The sequence below is a fragment of the Nansenia antarctica genome, assembly GCF_963989245.1.
Source record: "Nansenia antarctica genome assembly, chromosome: 4".
NCBI lineage: Eukaryota > Metazoa > Chordata > Actinopteri > Argentiniformes > Microstomatidae > Nansenia > Nansenia antarctica.
In genome coordinates this window covers 9,192,372-9,210,053 of record NC_137689.1, presented here as the reverse complement: position 1 = coordinate 9,210,053, position 17,682 = coordinate 9,192,372, and the positions used below count along the sequence as shown (strand labels likewise).

Sequence of the window (17,682 nt, the reverse complement as noted above, 5' to 3'; positions counted from 1 at the left end):
CTGATTACATGGGAGTGACGGACGATGGCACCTGGTTCACTACAGGTCTGTACGAGTCTAGACACGCCTAGAGCGGAATGTCTGTGCAAAGATGAGGTATTCTCATTCCTTATGCGCTACGTTTGATATCCCCACGGTGGCATAACCTGTAATAATAATAATGCATGTAATTAATTAATCAATCAATCATCCATCGATTTCAAGAAGCCAATTTGCTAATTCAACTGGAACTACTATTGTTTGGTGGGACGTTGAGAGAGGTGACGACAACAATTGTACATTTCCTGATTCCCTTCATTCATTCTCCAGGAGAGAGCAACCGAGAGTTTGCAGGGAGGCTAGAGAACCCACAGGTGTGTCCCGACGGGAGGTATTGCAGTGGTAAAGTGTTTTACCGATCTGGACTCAAATTGGATATAGCCTACTTTCTTCAGACCTAGTACTCGGTCGACTTCAGGGAAATCAGGTAAATCAGGTTGCAGTGGAAGTTATTATGTTTTGAGCGATTATAAGATGTATTATTTAATTTATTACTTCTTTTTTGGGGGGCTGTTTTTCTTTATAGCCTACGTTTATTGTAGGCAATTCAAGCCACAATGATGTCGTGGTTTGGGCATTATTGCCCTTATGATCATACTTGATGGTAGCTAATTCAGCGTAAAGGCGCACCTATCATTGGATTGTAGCCTACTCTTGTTTCAGATACTATTTTCATTATCAAACATCCTAAGCCTCATCTTGGCGGACGATCTTTTGATAGGCTAGCTTTCGTTGAGACTGTGGCGGGTTCACCGTGGTGAACTTTCCTGAATAAGTTTCCCCCTTGGTCCTGGAGTTATAAATGGGCAGGTGAACAACGCAAAACCATTGGTTATTGCGCAAAACATGACCTAAGATCAGAGGCCTACCATTGGCCTGAATTAAGAAATATACATGACTTGCATGTTCCATAACGACGGGTTTATTATAATGTTAATCATGTTCTTGACTTATTTAAACCTCCTAGACGGAGCCTTACATTTCCATTTGTCCAGCTATTATCCCAAAGACATGTTGCGGACGTCTTAATGTTCCATGCTGTAGCTAAAACCCTTTTTATCGAACTTCTTCAACGCCTCATCCAAGACGGTCACTCTTTGGATACCAATTGAAGAGAGTGGATCGTTGGACACAATTTGCAATGGCTTTTTCTGAGGACGAAAACATTTCCCCTGATGTCCACGGGTTCATTTACTTTATCTAAAAATCGGCAATCGCTCATATCATTTACATTTACCATTGTTGAGATTTTGGAGACGCCTTTATCCAAAATACACTTGTCGAAGTAAAGTGAGTCATCTATCCAGTCATAGCAAGAACAAGTAATCTATGCTAGGGCCATTGGCTGTCATAATGCTAGCAGAAGGAAGAATTAAGTATTTTATTATTATTATTATTATTATTTAGTTAAGTATGTGCAGTATAGAAACTGTACAGAGGGGTAGGGGATGAACAGGTCTAAGGAGGGACAGTTCTGCTGTGGGACAGTTAGGGCGTAATACTCTATTCTGTATACTTGATTATCTTATGGTGAATTCGGGTAATGTTGGACACCTGCTCCAGTGTGTTTATTTCCTGTTCAACAACTTTACAATTTCATTCCAGACATCCATGTTTACTGTAAACCTAGAGTAAAGTCCTGTTGACTAGATGTTGTTAGAACAGGAAGTAATCACAGTATGGCAGTTTAGGTTACCCGAATCCACCCAATTACGCGCAGATCAACCCTCCAGCAGCCGGGTGGGTATAGGTCAAATAGTCATTTAATTCCTTGAAAGTACATTAGCCGACTGTGTATTGTTAGCTGGTGCCGTCTTGCGCCTCAAACCAGTGTAATAATAATAATAATAAATCATGTATTGGAAGCATGATAGATAGCACCGTCTAGGAGGTTTTGCCGGAGAGCTTCACACCTACCTACCCACCGGAGGAGCGTCAGATCCAGGCGTGGGCGGCACCGGCTGCTGTCTCTGGTTGCGCCTCGAGTTCCCTACATTGACCATCATATTCATAGTGATGCATGCACTGACTGTACTGAAATGTATTAGCTATTTGGCACGACGTGCGGTGGGAGGGCACACACAAATGCGTATGCATTTTCGCATAACACACATTAGAGCTCGCCTAGAGACCAGGACTTTCTCTCATCACAGCCAGTGAATTAAGTCGCCTACTAAAGGAGGCAGCAGGGAGACGCTCCGGCAGACCCTACTACGTTTCCATGCAACGCCAGAGCGTATTGAGCCCGCGGGCGCACAGGAGATATTGACAGTGGGCTGAGATGTTTTCACAGAGAGAGAGGGGGGGATAGATAGAGAGGGAGGATATTGGTTGGAATCACTCGGTTTAATAGTCCGTTTCAATGGAGAGACATGGGGATGAAGATGATCCGATGCAAATAAATAACAGTCATGATAATAGCCCTAAAGATTCTGGTAAGCTTGCTGTTTTTGATGGTTGATTTGGCTTGTTTTCAAAATATTGACACTCAGATAAAAAAGCGCACCAGCTGAGTTGCATAAGAATGGGAGTACATTTGATGTACTGTAGCCTATGTATGCATAGAAAAGTACCCTAAAATCATTATTTACATTTCAGTAAAAGCCCACATTAATATTTTTGGTAAGAGGATTGTTGTATTTTGATATTATTTAATTATGTTTTACATATTAGTGTTGGAGAATATAGCCTACAAGCTCACAATATCGCATGACCGTCTTTCTTATGAATACCTAGTGTTTTAACAGTTTTTATCATGATTCCCATTAACTGTGATGTTCAATCTTGTGAGCTTCTGTTTACCTGAAGCGTTTTCCAAGTCAAGTGTTCTGTGTTATGCAGAGAAGCTGGACAGTAGGATACACTAGCACTGACGGATATTCATACGTGAGCACGACTTTCTCTTTAAGCATTCCTCATTGAAGTCACCTCAAACATTTTAAGCTGAAATTATAACTGTAATTATAGTAATGAAGATGGAACATTTTCTCAATAATTATAGTGAGTTTTGGTTATTCTGATTGATTGTCGATAGTATTTACCAAGAATAATATGAGGAAGAGAGTGACTGTGGAAAGGTGTTCTGTTGATAAGCAGCCCACAGACAGCCTCAGACATTTCCATCTGATTGGCATACAACTTCCTCATGTTGTATTTGTTTCCCAAATTCACTCTAGCTCTCGGTAATGGATATGTGTGGATCAATCAAATGAACATGTTAATAAGTCAAAACAACAATGTTCATGTTTCACAGCTATAAGGCATTTAGTGACAATATATATGTTTACTGAAAGAAGAAAAACCCAACTTACAGTAACAGTCAATCTTGCACTGCTTTTTCCTCTTACCCCATAAAGCGCATAGCACGACATTGGTTCGATTGAATGGAGCTTTCAGTGTATTTATATAATACTCTAGTCCATATTACGCTCCTGTTCATTTCATTTCAGCATTTTCCTCCTAAAGTGCACCCACAGGCTCCTTTTCATCAAAAGGTTTATCACAAGGACCTCAGTCAGAATCTGTGCTGGTCAGGCTGCCCTTAGCACTGCCTCAGGAGAGGTGTGTTATAGTACTGAAACAACATGAGAATTGTTGTGAATCATTTCCAAACAATAAGCAGATTCTTGATGGTGTCCCGCATCGTTTCCCCTCTTGCGTGCATAAGCAAACAATTGCACATGTGTTTGAATATTTCTATTAAAAAGGGCAAACTAAGCCAAATCCAGGATTACTGCATGTTGAATAGGTGCATTCAGTATCTTCCCAATGTATAGAAATATTCTCATAGAGGTTTATGTGGGATGACATAAATTCAAATCCAAACCATAAACGGGGACATTTAGCCTTTAGGCGATGGGATGGTCATGGACCACATTGACACTTCTGGAATTTTCCCACTAGAGACCGGGTCCCACTGCAGGTTCTGAGAACTTGGGAGGAGCAAACTTGACGTTGTCAGAAATGCGTGTCACCCTCAACCCAGCATGACACAATAAATGAAACAATACACCTGTTAATTAGGGGCTTTTTGGGGGGGTTGTTCTCAGAGATGGAAATCTGATGCTTTGGGCCACTTACCGGTTCCAAAAGTGACCGTGGAAAAGCACCACGATCCTTTTTGATGAGCCCTTTGGGAAGAAGACTCTCACAACATATACGTACAGCATGTAGAGTGCAGATTGTCTCAAAGAAGGAAGCACGGGTCAGATTCTCAACGAGGTGGCGAAGATGTCTCATAGACATCTCTTATGTAAATTGATTTGCCATTATTCTCTGACATTACCCACGGAGGCACTAAGAAATAAATACCCACAGCATGTTGGAGGCTTTCCTTCTAGTGTCAGCCCTTTGAACTTTGTCTCTGTCAGAAGGGAGACATGAGGAGACCACATGCTTCTTCTCATGCTTCATCTGGGAAGCATCATCCCAGCACCTCCTGACCTGAATGATATACAGGAGCATTCATTTCTCCCTCCATTACTTTGGCAGGCAGAGCTGTCCATGTCAAGCTGTTGCCCCCCACCCCCCTGCCTATACGAAGCCTTTCAAATGGTTTCAATTTAACATTTTGGTATCAGCACTGCAGTCCTGTATGGTGTTTTTTTTTCGCTAGGGGAAAGACTGATATTGCGGGAGATGTAGGTTCTGTTTCTGTTCTTGTTTTCACACTGACCGACTGCATTTGCTTGCGGTATCAACGTGGCTCATCTGTAGCTTTATTTACTGCTTCATGTGAATGCGGACTCATGCATGGGCTTCCGTCTTACTTTATCATGCACATTTCTTTTACACTGAATATGATTATAATGTGTCTATGTACTCATAAACCATTAACCCTTCTGCTCCATACTAAACTGATCTCTGTCCTAACCTCCACAGATTCGCACCTAGGTGAGGCCTTCCTAGTACACAACTCCTCTGGCGACCACCTCCTCCCTGAGTCGGAAGAACCATCCGGAACAATGAGGAGGAATGACAGTAGTTACATGCCCGTGCCTGCCGATGAGAAGGCACCGGACATAGGCAACACAAACAGAGACGAAGATAACAAATACATGCAGTATGACTCCATTGTAAGTTGTCTCCACCGTACTGGGAATTCAGAATGAATGAATGAATGAATGAATGAATGAATGAATGAATGAATGAATGAATGAATCTTTATTTCGAACATGATTTAAAAATAAAAAGAATAAATAACTAATAACTAATATGCAGAGTACAGTCCTATCAATTGTTCGAAAAGGAGTAGGAAGAAGCCTAGGCTTATCCTGTCCTACCCCTGTTTATACGTAACAATTTTACTTATATTATATAATCCAATTAATTAATATCCTTTCCCTTTCTTCTTTTTGCTTATGATCAAAGCATATCATAATAATTGGAGTGTAATAATGGAGAGTGTGAACTACTGATGATCTATCTAGTCTTTTGGGATCCCCTTTTTGAAATTCTGGAATAGATGCATAATAATGTTTTTATCTATGTATAATTACTGTATAATGATAAACAATTCACAACAGACCCTGAAGCCAGCACAAAGTAATTAATTCTCATAGAAAGTCGCCCTCATGAGAGCTATTGAGGGTCAAAATGACAGTGTTATTATTGTATTTTTTACTGTCCCATTACTGTGAAGACTCTATAGAGTGTAATTTAGTTGACACAGCTATACGCATTCAAAGCAAGCCGGCAAGGCAGGTCAAGTCTATTGAACATGGAATTAATTGATCATTCAGGGACCGTGTGGGGATGTATCACTGCTAAAACAGATGACCCATTGATTTGCTGTTGTGAGGATGGGACTTGAAATAAGAATGATGAATCATATAAGATATCTGCCGAAATAGCTCTTACATGATGTATTCGTTATGACCGTAAAATTAGCTAGTGGTGTTGTTCAGCTAATACTTACTGAACCATACTTGGTGAACCTATGAATATGAGGTTGGAACCCATCCCTCAGGATGTTGCTGCGAATGTGTTTGCGAATCAGCAGGACTTGCTCAAGTAGCTGTTCAGGCATGAAGGTTGATATGCAAATCTGTCAGCTACTGTATTCATGGCCCCCTGGATTAGGGCACTTTTGGCTGAGTAATAACAACATTGATATGCACGCTGCCGTTGCCTCTGCTCGCAGTAGCTCCGTACCGTAGGAGGTGGGTGGTTGACGGAAGGGCACTGGATCTCTCAGTTCCTCTATGTGAAACAGTGCTCCATTGGTTATTGATACTACACCACATCCCTATTCCTCCTTTGAGAAGTGACCTTTGCTGTGGCTTCCTGCTTCTGAGGGGGTTGAAGCTTGCTGTCCAGTGGGATGGTTGAAGAGGGATTTCTCTCCAACAACAACACCTCTTTGTCTCTCTCTGTTAATAATGTGTTTATTTTCTTTGAGACGAAAATGCCCTGTGTGTATATTCTAAAGGGATGCTCGATTTAGGATTGAAGGATTGTAAGCAAACAGCTGTAATTGTGGAGCAACTATTGTAGGTAGTGTAGTTATGATATCAGATAATGGAATAAAACATTTGAGGTGAGGCATTTAATATGCAAACACATTAAAGTGGTATTTGAACGAGATATCTTTTTTTGTGAGTTTCCCCTGAAGAGTATGAGTATTTCAGGGTTGTAGTGTGTGTTTATAACTTGTTCAGCAATATAGCCTACAGCTAGACTTTTCACATAGCCATACTCAGCTAAAAGCATATATTTAATTTGACACGGTCAGGGTGGTAATTTCTTGGGACAGATGAAATGCATGTGTCAAAGAGTTTTTGATTCTGTCAGTTGAGAGCTTAAACTACAACATTCCATTTAGTTTGCAGCCAAGCTGACCAATTTGATTTAGCCTATATCTAATCTCACACTAGATTACTAACATGAACATAATCAAACAAGCATTATTCGTTTTTAGGTCACAGACCAAGGCAAATGCCAGAGTCAGTGTGTTATATTATACGTTCCTCTTTGAGTGTTACTGTCAAATAGGATATAGTTGTTATGGTCACTGGTCGTCAGGTATGCACTCGTGACTAAGATTAGGGCATGTCGTATGATGAGAAAGTGTGCCACGAAATGTTGCAAAGATGGGGATAATTTGATTATATCAATATGTTATCACTGTGATAAACTCTATAGTTATGACCTACTATAACCCCATTGTCTTACATCAGGCAACATCATTGTAGCGCGACAACGCCTCGGCTGAACTACCAGTCTTAAAAATTGTGGAACTATTCTTGATTTTCCGCTTCGGCAGACATAATGCCTCACACCAGAAAATGAATCTGCCACCCATTGCTTTCAGTGACATTAAAACCTACTTTACTGAACAAATTAAAACACTCTAAAGCTTTAATAGTAACTTGTTACTTGTAGAGGTACTTTTGTGGGAGTTAATTATTTTAATCCATCCGTTTTTTTAATCCCTCTCTCCTCAGCTCCTGAAGTCCCTCAAGCCAGAGGATGCGACGACGCCCTCGAGCCCCAAACACGGCCCTTACTTCCTGGACGGCGTGCGGCGGGTGGACTATGTCCTCACCTACCACATCCAGAAGCCCCACAGTGTGAAGCGCCAGCCCTCCCGCTTCGGAGACTACGCCATCCTCAGAAGTCTCCGGCGCAGCCTGAGCATGAGACGCAGCCGGGCCACGCCCCCGCCCAGAGAAGACCCTGAGATCGCTGCCCAGGAGCACCGACTCGACTACCACGAGGACGACAAGCGCTTCCGCCGGGACGAGTTTGAGGACAACCTCAGGGAGATGGGCCTGGAACTAGAGAAGGATGAGGAGGTGAGTTAGTGTTTCTTTTAACTGCATCTAACTTTGTTTAACTCTGTTTCAAAAGGGAGATTCCCAACAGCAGAAAATGTCAATGTGGAATCAATTAGAATATCATAGTGTAGTGGTTTTATATCATGTTATACTGAGAAATGTGAGTTTGGCGAAGCTAGCACTCAAGGAAGGCCCATTTCCAAGGTCTGTGGCGCAGTGAACAATTCTGACTATGGACGACAAGGCCCATAACTTATGTAATCACAGATTTGTATAATATGATTTGTTCCCAGGAATGGTGACCTCATGACCAAGGACAGTTCTATAAATATGAGTCCCACCATTGTTGGGGGCTTTTTGCTTCCTGCATGCTTCTTTGCTGCTGCGCTCATGTAACCATTGGCTTAATAAAAGGCCTCTTTGGAGACAATTGATCTAAGCTCTGTGCTTTGTAAGTCCTACTAAATCTATTAAGAATCAATTATATCCACAACAATAGCAATTTGACACCCCAAAGACATGAACTGGTGATCAAAGAAAGTTCTGGCACTGTATCCAAGTCCTTGGTGTGGTGATGTATTTAGGGATGCACCAAATGTTCCGCCAGCAATAGATATGAACTTTAAGTGAGCACACACGCTACACACTGAGAACAGTAATCAAACAGGCAAAGAAGGAATACAGACAACAGATAGAGTCCAAGCTCAAGCTCTGTCTAGAAAGAGGACAGTTAGGCTACAAATCCAGTTGGTTAAAATACTGTGATCTGACGCTACCGGATCGATGAAAAAGTGATTGTACGTTGTCAGAAGGTTTGAGTAAGTGCAAAAGAAAGAAACTGTAATGTTGATACTGGTGCTGTTCAGCCATGTTTGAACTTGAAAGCCAGTGAGAAGTACAGAAAGACTGTGTAAGGTAGCGAGATGAAATGGACAGGGAAAGGTATTCTGCTGACGAGAAGATGGATAGCGGTTACTAAGCGTTAAGGCAGAGGTTGTACATTGTTTCCCTTTTATACATTTATTTTTATCGTATTTTATCTTGACCTTTTCTTTTTACTGTTTTCCCCTGCTTTTATATTCATTCTATGCTTGTTTTTGTTTTTATTATAGTCACTTTATGTTCTTATTTCTGTTGTAAAGCACCTTGAGCTGCATTTCTTGTATGAAAGGTGCTATATAAAATAAAGCTTTACTTACTTACGTACTTACTCAACTCCAACAACCCAAGGCACTGATGGCAAGGTCTCCAAGTTATCAGAGACTGGAAAAAAACAGCAAAGCACAGACACAGCACCCACCCTCCCAGATGACCTAAATACATTCTATGCCTGATTTGACCGCCCTGCCAGACCCCCAGTCATGCCCATGGCTTCTTGCACTGCCCCCCCCCCCCCCCCCCCTCCCCTCTCCCTCACCACAGCCACCGCTGCAGGCCCCCTCTCCCTCACTGAGGCTGATGTCCGTCGGTCGTTCAAGCAGTTAAACCCACGCAAGGCGGCCGGCCTGGATGGAATCCCTGGCCGTGTCCTGAAGGTCTGTGCCCACCAGCCGGCAGGGGTATTCACCAAGATATTCAACCTGTCCCTCTCCCTCTGGACCATCCCCACATGCTTTAAATCCACCACCGTCATCCCCATTGCCAAACAGAAAAAAAGTGGCCAGACTTACCTCCTTAGCCAGCATGCGCTTTGAAGGACTGGTTAAATCCCTTATCAGCTTCATCCTCTCCCCCCCCCCCCCCCCCACCACCATTGACCCCCCTAAAATTTGCATACAGCTCAAACAGAGCCACTGAGGACACCATCGCCCACGTCCTACACACCGCCCTCTGCCACCTGGAAGGGAAGGATACTTATGTGAGGATGCTGTTTGTGGATTACAGCTCAGCATTCAATACCATAGTGCCCTCCAGACTCGACAGCAAACTCAAGGATCTGGACATGAACATAAATAATAATAATATATTTTATTTAAAAGCGCCTTTCTCAAAACCCAAGGACACTGTACAGGAAAAAAGGAAAAAAAGAAGTGAAGCAGGCCAATAAACAACAAAAAGAAACACAACAAACGAAAAGGCAGTTATGGGGGATAGTGTTAGTCAGGACCCATGCCATACTGTACGAAGGCGAGACTGAACAGATGCGTCTTGAGGTCTTGATCGTGTTGAGAGTATCTGAGCATCAGATGGCTGGTGGAAGGGAGTTCCACAGCTAGGGTGCAGCAACAGAAAAGGCACAGTCGCCAAGCGTGCGACGCCTAATACGGGGTATGACGAGGAGATCAGCATCGGAGGATCGGAGACCACGTGCAGGGGTGTAGGGTTGGAGTAGGTCTGTGAGGTAGGCAGGGGCCAGGCCATGGAGTGCAGAATGATTTCCCCAAGTGGGAGGAGGTAGATGGTGAACAGTAGTGGGCCAAGAATGGAGCCTTGAGGGACACCTTGTCTCACTGGTGCTGGGGTGGATCTGGACCCCCCCAAGGGACACGTACTGCCACCTGTTGTACAGGTAAGATTTGAACCAAGCCAGGGGTGTTTCAGTGATGCCGAGGATCGTCTCAACACAGCACTGTGTGACTTGATACTTGACTTTCTGACGGACCGCCGCCAGCTTGTGAAAATGGACAATCACACCTCCTCACCGCTGACCCGCAGCATAGGAGCGCCGCAGAGCTGTATCCTCAGCCCCCTCCTGTATGCCATCTACACCCACTACTGCGTGGCGACAACAAGCACAAGCCTCCAATGTCATCGTGAAGTTTGCGGACGACACAGCAGCTTTGGGTCCGATCTCCCACGGCGATGAGATGGCCTACAGGAAAGAGGTGACCGCACTGGAACAGTGGTGCAAGGACAACCACCTCTCCCTGAATGTCCTCAAGACCAAGGAGGTCATTGTGGATTACAGGAGGGGGGGGGGGGGAGCACGCACACTCCCATCGCCATCAACGACTCAGAGGTGGAGACAGTGGACAAATTCAAATACCTAAGGGTAAACATTCATGAAGACCTGACGTGGACCAGCCACACCGAAAGTGTCGTAAAGAAGGCCCAACAGCAGTAGTACGGTCTCAGGCGTCTAAAGAAATTTGGCCTGAGGCCTCAGAGACTTCTACCGTGGCACCCTAGAGAGCCTCCTGATGAGCTGCTTCACCAGCAAGGACCGTAAGGTGCTGGGAAGGGTGGTGTGTACGGCCCAGCACATCACTGGGTGTGATCTGGCCAGCCTGCAGGAACTGTACAACTATACAACCAGCGGTGCCTCAGGACGTCCCTGAAGGTCATCAAGGTCCCACAACACCCACACATACAGCCTGTTCTCCCTGCTACTCTTGGGCAGGAGGTACAGGAGCCTAAGAACATGAACCAACAGACTGAAGAACAGCTTTTTTCCCCAGGCCATAAAACTGCTAAATAAATAACACACACACACACACACTGACACACACACACACACACCCCCCTGCGCACCACACATATAAGCACACCACACACAGGCACACACACACAAACATGTACACACAAGTGCATACATTCTTCTATATGTATATCGAGTGTATACGTTTTCTCTTACCTTAAATGTATAAAATTCAATAATTCAAATTAATTTTTTATATATTTTCCTTTGCCTCTTATATTTTATTTGTATTTTCTATATGTCTACATTATTTATTAATGTTTATATGCATCCTAGGTGGAGCCCCCCCCCCAGCGAAAGTATCTCACACGATTGTACTTGTATTGCAATAATCTCATCTCTGTTCCTTGGTTTCGCCTCCCTTCTGATGTGCTCTTTCATTGCATGCCAGACAAGCTTGATAGGGTTGATGTCAGGAGTGACCTGTGTGTAACAGAAAAAGTCATGTACATTACAATACATTTTTAAAAATTGTTTATGATACATTGTTTCTAAGTGACCGCAGCAGACTGCAGAGAGTGGCCCGATCAGCCGAACACACAATTGGAGGTGGGCTTCCCACCCTCCAGGACATTTACACCAAGCGTTGCAGGGCCAAGGCTTGGAGAATAATCAAAGACTCTAGCCATCCTAACAACTGCCTCTTTGAACTGCTGCGGTCAGGCAAGCGCTACAGGAGTCTCATGGCCAGCACAGAGAGACTCAAAAGGAGCTTCTATCCCCAGGCCATCAGGATGCTCAATGACTCTCAATGACTGTGAATGAATGAAACCAAACCAACCAAACCAGACACTTTAAGCACTTTACACCATATTTAAACATAATTAAACACCACTACACCATATTTATACATCCATCAAGGGAATTGCACTTTTTTATTACTGATTTCACTTGTACTTGTATATCGTGTATTGTATAGTGTATAGTAGGTGTTACACCATACTTAAGACTTATTTTATTTTATTTTATCTTTAATTATTGGTACTGTATGAAGCACATTCTCAAGGGGGGGCCTGTACAGAACAAAGCATTTCACTGTACTGTACATGTGACCAATAAAAGCAAACTTGAAACTTAAACAGCAGAAACATATCAAGGATTAAGTCTTTAAAGTTTGTTCCCTCATCTGCAATGCTAACTCTGGCCGCGGTGTGCTTCAGAACATTGTGACGCATTTTAACATGACAGCTATAGCTGTAGGCCCTATTTACAATTCTAATCCATGAAATTAGGCCTATTAGAAATGCATTTCTAATGCAATAAACAAGGAATGCATTATTTAGAGAGCTTTGACTCAACTGGGAGCAATTTGGGGTTCAGTGTCTTGCCCAAGGACACTTCGACATGTGGACAGCCGGGGCTCGAACCGCCAATCTGCCAACCTTGCGATCATTAGACAGCAGCTCTACCTCCTGCGCCACAGCCGCCCCGGTTGGTTCCGTATTAGCCTACTCAAACAAATTACATAGAGACATAAAAGAGACGCAGCAAACACGATTGCTGCAAGAATCAACACCTCTGTTTACTGAGAGACTGCCGGCGTTCACGTGTTAAACGGTGACCTGCATGTAAGGAGAAAGTAAAATTAGAGAGAGGATGAGCACTGCACAGTAATAACAATCTTACAGTGATTTTAATCCCCGTCTGATCCCTCTAATCCCTTTTGTTTACTTTGAATTTAGGATCACTTTACTTTCCTTTTAAGCCTTCGTCCATGAATGATTTTTTTTCTCTCTTTTTTTTTTTATCAAAACAGAGAACCCAGGAATAGAATATTGGCGAGTTTGTCTCTGCTTGATATTACACTGCAGTGTAATGCAGTCTGCCACAGTGTTCTCAACAGACGGGTCAGAACCCTCGAGTGGGCTGAGGGGTGTAAGGAAGTGGGTCGACAGGAGTGTATAAGAGGGCCTTGCATAACCGTTGTTGTTTTTTTCACAGGAGATTGTGGAGAGAGAAGTTACAGTATGTCTCTCTACTGTATATATTAGTCTGTGATACGTTGTTTTGTTCAAGTGGATACAGCAGTGGATAGCCTTTGGCTGAATAACAGTGTATTACAACAATGTCATCAGGGATAGCGTTGAGATGTAAAGTAGTGATGATTATACCGATGCTAGGACTGCAGTATTTTCAGGTGTGAAGGAAACTATAGTAGCCTGCATTGAAGTGAGCTTTTACTGGAGGTTCAGATTTCACATCATAAAGAGGGAAAAACGACAAAAAAGCAGACATATTATACACTTCATAACTGTAGCTTCTCTGTGGGGGAGGCGAGCATGTCTCCGCAGAGGTGTGTGATAACGAAAGGTATGTGTCCCCAAATGCGAAGCAACAAGGCCATTTATTTGGGGGTTCGTGACTAAAGGTTGCCTGGCTACCGGAGGGAAAAGAAAGGCCATTTGCTTAGTCTTTAGGTGGATATTCCTACCCTACTTTGTTTTCAGCGTCACATTTTCTATTTTTCTAGACCAAAATCCCTGGGATGGGCTTCCTGAAAATCCATGCTCCCTGGAATGTCCTCTGTCGGGAGGCCGAGTTCATGAAGCTCAAGATGCCCACCAAAAAGGTAAAGGCCTCTTTGTGGTTCACACTATCAGTTAAACTATGAGTCTGTTGATGCACTAGTTCTCTTTCAGTCGAGTCGGTTCAACCTCTCATTATGGGACACACACATTGTGTACCTGTCTGCTGAATCCCTATTCATTCACACCTGTACAGGCTAAGGGCGCTCGCAAGCATGTGTCCTAGTGGCCAGCCTATAAAGGCTCATGCATAACACGCTCGTTTGTTCTTTCCACTCTTCACTCGCTGACTGCCCGCAGGTTACTATAGTGCATTGCTAGGGCTAACTAGCAACTTAACTTAACTGTTCCTAGGATTCTCCTGGGGAGTTAGGTTGTCTTTACTCAAACCCTATGGGTGTGTTCGTAAATTCACTCTGAGAGTGCCGGAGCGCACACTGGGTTCAATGTCATAAAGGGACCCAAGTAATTTGATTGGACAAGAGGCATTCCATGAGTGGGTTCATGCAGGAAATATTAGGGCCATATTTGCAGGAAGGTTTGCTATTTTGGTGTTTGTAGTTCTTATATCGCTATAATTCCTAGTGTATAATTCCTGTGTAGGCTTCGCTAGGTCCCTCATGTCAGCTACGGCTAACCACTTGGACAGTTGGCTAGGTCACGTGTTCGTCATTTAACGACTTCAGCACATAGCTATTTTGACAGTTGCTAGAACATTCTCTTCGTACAAACAGAACTAGCACCCTCTACTGCTAACCTTAGGGCCTGATAGCAGCTCTGCCTATTGCACTCAGGCAACTGGAGCACTAGCTATCTTCCACCATTTTAGTGGAGCTTATTGCTGCACTAGTTTGTGTGTGGGCGAGATAGTCATTGCTGGATTTGAATAATATTTTATACCACAATATTTTATATCCACTATGTGAAAATTAGGTCAGAGGTGAAAATGCAGCGGGGCTGTTCCCAGACTGCTCAGGAGAAAGTTGATCAATGTTGGGTGGCCTGATGGGGAGTGTCAACAACTGTGATTAGGGTTGCCACCTGTTCTGTTTTTGCCAGCATTGTTCAGCTCTTTTTTCAGCAGCTGCCCCGGAAAATGTATAATCTTTTCAATGTGTGGATTTTATATGCTCCTGTGTGTAAAATTCTTTTGTTGTTAGGTAGGGTCTGAGGAGAGGTGTATGGTCTGAGGGATGTCGCTTTGATATTCCTTATCCTGAAATAAACCTTTAATCTACGAAAATGTGCTTAATGTGAGGTTCCTATTGATATTTGATATTGATACCTGGTGGAAACACACACAACGCAGACATCAGATATATTTTGTTGACATTAAAGAGCCAACAGCGCCACGCTATTTTGTAGCTTGTGTCAACTCATATATCTACCACTGTGTTTCCTGTTTTATTCTCAGGGAGAATGCACTAATGGCTCTGGTTGTGCTTTGTGAAAGTCAGACTTTCACCAAGTCTGCCCACCAATGTTTTGGGCTCATCCTGCAAGCATTGCGCTCTGCTGGATGCGGATGTTCTGAAACACAGGGTCAAGTACCTGAAGGGTGTAATTTCTGCATATTTCGGCAATGCCTCTGAGGGTGAGGCTCCGCATGACTCCTTTGGACATGCCCCCATTGTCTCTTGCTTAGTTGCTTAGCTCATCTAAGGGCCCCCTCCCTTCTGCCCAGTTCTCTACAGGGATATGGGAAATGCAGGGTGAAGTGCCTTCCAGACAGACCTTCCTGGAGGCTGGCTGTCCACAGAGCTGCCTCCAAGCTCCATCTCAAGCTCCTCCGGGTCCGGGTTCTTGACACCAGCCAAGAGGATATGGCTAAATGGAATACCCTGCAGGGGTCTCTCTGTGGTGGTAGAACAAACCCTTTGGCTTGAGAACAAAACCCCTTGTCGTTTCATGGGATCGTGCTGCTTTCGTCCACTCTGGGACCTGTCTCTGGTTCTTTAGGTGCTCACTAATTCCAATCTCTACAGACTTTGGCGTCAAGATGTTGTCTTAAGATGCCTACGCACAGCTCCTACACACTACACCATATAGGAGAAAGTCCCATCTCATGATACGTGACTTTCACACAAAACAACTTCATGCCTTAGAACATCGGGCATGAGTGTAATGCCCAATAGGCAAAATCAAATATCTATTTTTATTTTGTTCAGCAGGTCACGTGTTTGGAGAATCTTTGATATTATTAGAATTTCATCCCTGATTTGTCCAGAATATGGTGTTTCGACCAAGGCATTCAGGGTCAGTTCTGTGTACTGTGTACACCGCTTTACAAGACCACACTGTTGCTTGCCCTGGCCGCAGACAATTGTGTGCGTGACTTGCGTGCTCAATAGTACCCAGTTTGCCCCTGGCCCTCACTAAGGTTACGTTACGCTCTAATGCAGCATTCATTTCCCCGGTGTACCTCAGTCAAGCTGATGTACTGCTCCCTTTCCATCCCCAACCCTTTTCCACTCTCTGGGACAGGAGCATATCAACACCCTCTGTACAGCAGTGTTTCTCAAACCTCTCCTCGGGGAGCCCCAGCCGCTCTTTTATCTGTTCCACCACCAGCACACCTGATTCAACTAATCAAGTACAAACCATAATTGCTTTGTACTTGGTTAGTTGAATCAGGTGAGCTGGTGGTGGAACAGATCAAATATGTGGAGCGGCTGGGGGTCCCCGAGGAGAGGGTTGAGAAACACTGCTGTACAGTACACTCTTTGGTCAGGATGGCATCATTCAGGATCTGATCAGATTGTTCGTCTGCTTTTCAAACCCTGCCAAGGGAAGGGCTATGTCTTCACAGTGCCTCTCCCATGTTATTGTGAGGGCCATTGTTGAGGCTTACAATTGTTGTTGTGGCCTCCTGTGGGCGTCCTGGTGCACTCCATCCGTGAGTTGGTGGTGTCGTGACTCATGAGTCTTATCCGTGAGTCTTGGTGTCTGTCTCAGAGTTGTGGAGCTGCAGCCAGCTGGGCTTCTCCACTTGCCTTTTAAAGGTACATCTTTGTATCCATATGGGTTTCTCTTCACACCAGGCAAACAGGGGCGTATTGCGGGGTCCCAGAGTGAGGGGTTGAACCTCATTGGCCCTCTCGCACGTAGCTTGTGAAGTGGATTAGCAGAATATATTAGCACACTTATGCATAAGCCTTTATAGACTGGGAACTAGGCGGGGCTATGTGCCTGCAAGCCTCCTCAGTCTGTACAGTTGTGATTTGAATGGGGTTTCAGCTAATAGGTACACAGAGTTTAATCCATGTAACCTGGATTACATTTGTAATCCCTAGTTTCTTAAATCACATTCTCCTCCTTTTTTCCTTTTCTATGCAGGTTTACGAGGTGAAGCAGGGGAGTAATCTGGTGGAGAAGATCAATCTGTTCATCCACAAAGTGACGTTGCCACTGCATCCTAAAGTGGAGCCCAACAGGCCTCAAAGCGTGAAGCCTCTGTCCCACCCGTTCTCCAGGGAGAAGCAGCACCTGTGAGTCCAACAGCATCACTGATCTGAGACCTGTGGCTCCTAAATTTCGTTGTTTGGTACCTGTACTGTAGCAATGACAATAAAGTCCATTCATTCATTGGGTTCAGTGGTTCACACTCGAAATAGACTATTATGTACTGTATGTCGTTCTGTCATGGTCAACGAGACGGAGCTGAAAGCTTCATGGGTTTACTGTTTGGCTACTACTACCCTACCAATCAGTAATAAACTGTTAAAAATTCATGTTGGCTTCAAATAGGGTTGTAAAAGTGACATATAAATAATACAATAGCACATGCAGTGCCCTGTGTATGTAATGGCACTGGAGCATTTTTTTTCTTGGTTTTATACTCCCCAAAAATACTATGAGGTTAAAGTAAAGATTGTCAGTTGGTCTTTGAGCTTCGACAGCTCTTTTATGCCTGCACAAATTA

At 43.8% G+C, this 17,682-nt stretch overlaps 1 protein-coding gene across 1 annotated transcript in view; it reads left to right on the top strand.

The window, feature by feature from the left end:
- Window positions 1-2,401: 2,401 nt before the first annotated feature.
- The window catches only part of ano1a (anoctamin 1, calcium activated chloride channel a), a gene marked incomplete at both ends in the record, with an annotated part of 35,706 nt that continues 20,425 nt past the window's right edge, over window positions 2,402-17,682 (top strand). The window contains 5 exons of the mRNA XM_080528113.1: window positions 2,402-2,474; window positions 4,921-5,114; window positions 7,485-7,835; window positions 13,706-13,804; window positions 17,097-17,248. Of these exons, the coding sequence (XP_080384239.1) occupies window positions 2,402-2,474; window positions 4,921-5,114; window positions 7,485-7,835; window positions 13,706-13,804; window positions 17,097-17,248 (869 nt within the window). The remainder of the gene's footprint in view (window positions 2,475-4,920; window positions 5,115-7,484; window positions 7,836-13,705; window positions 13,805-17,096; window positions 17,249-17,682) is intronic.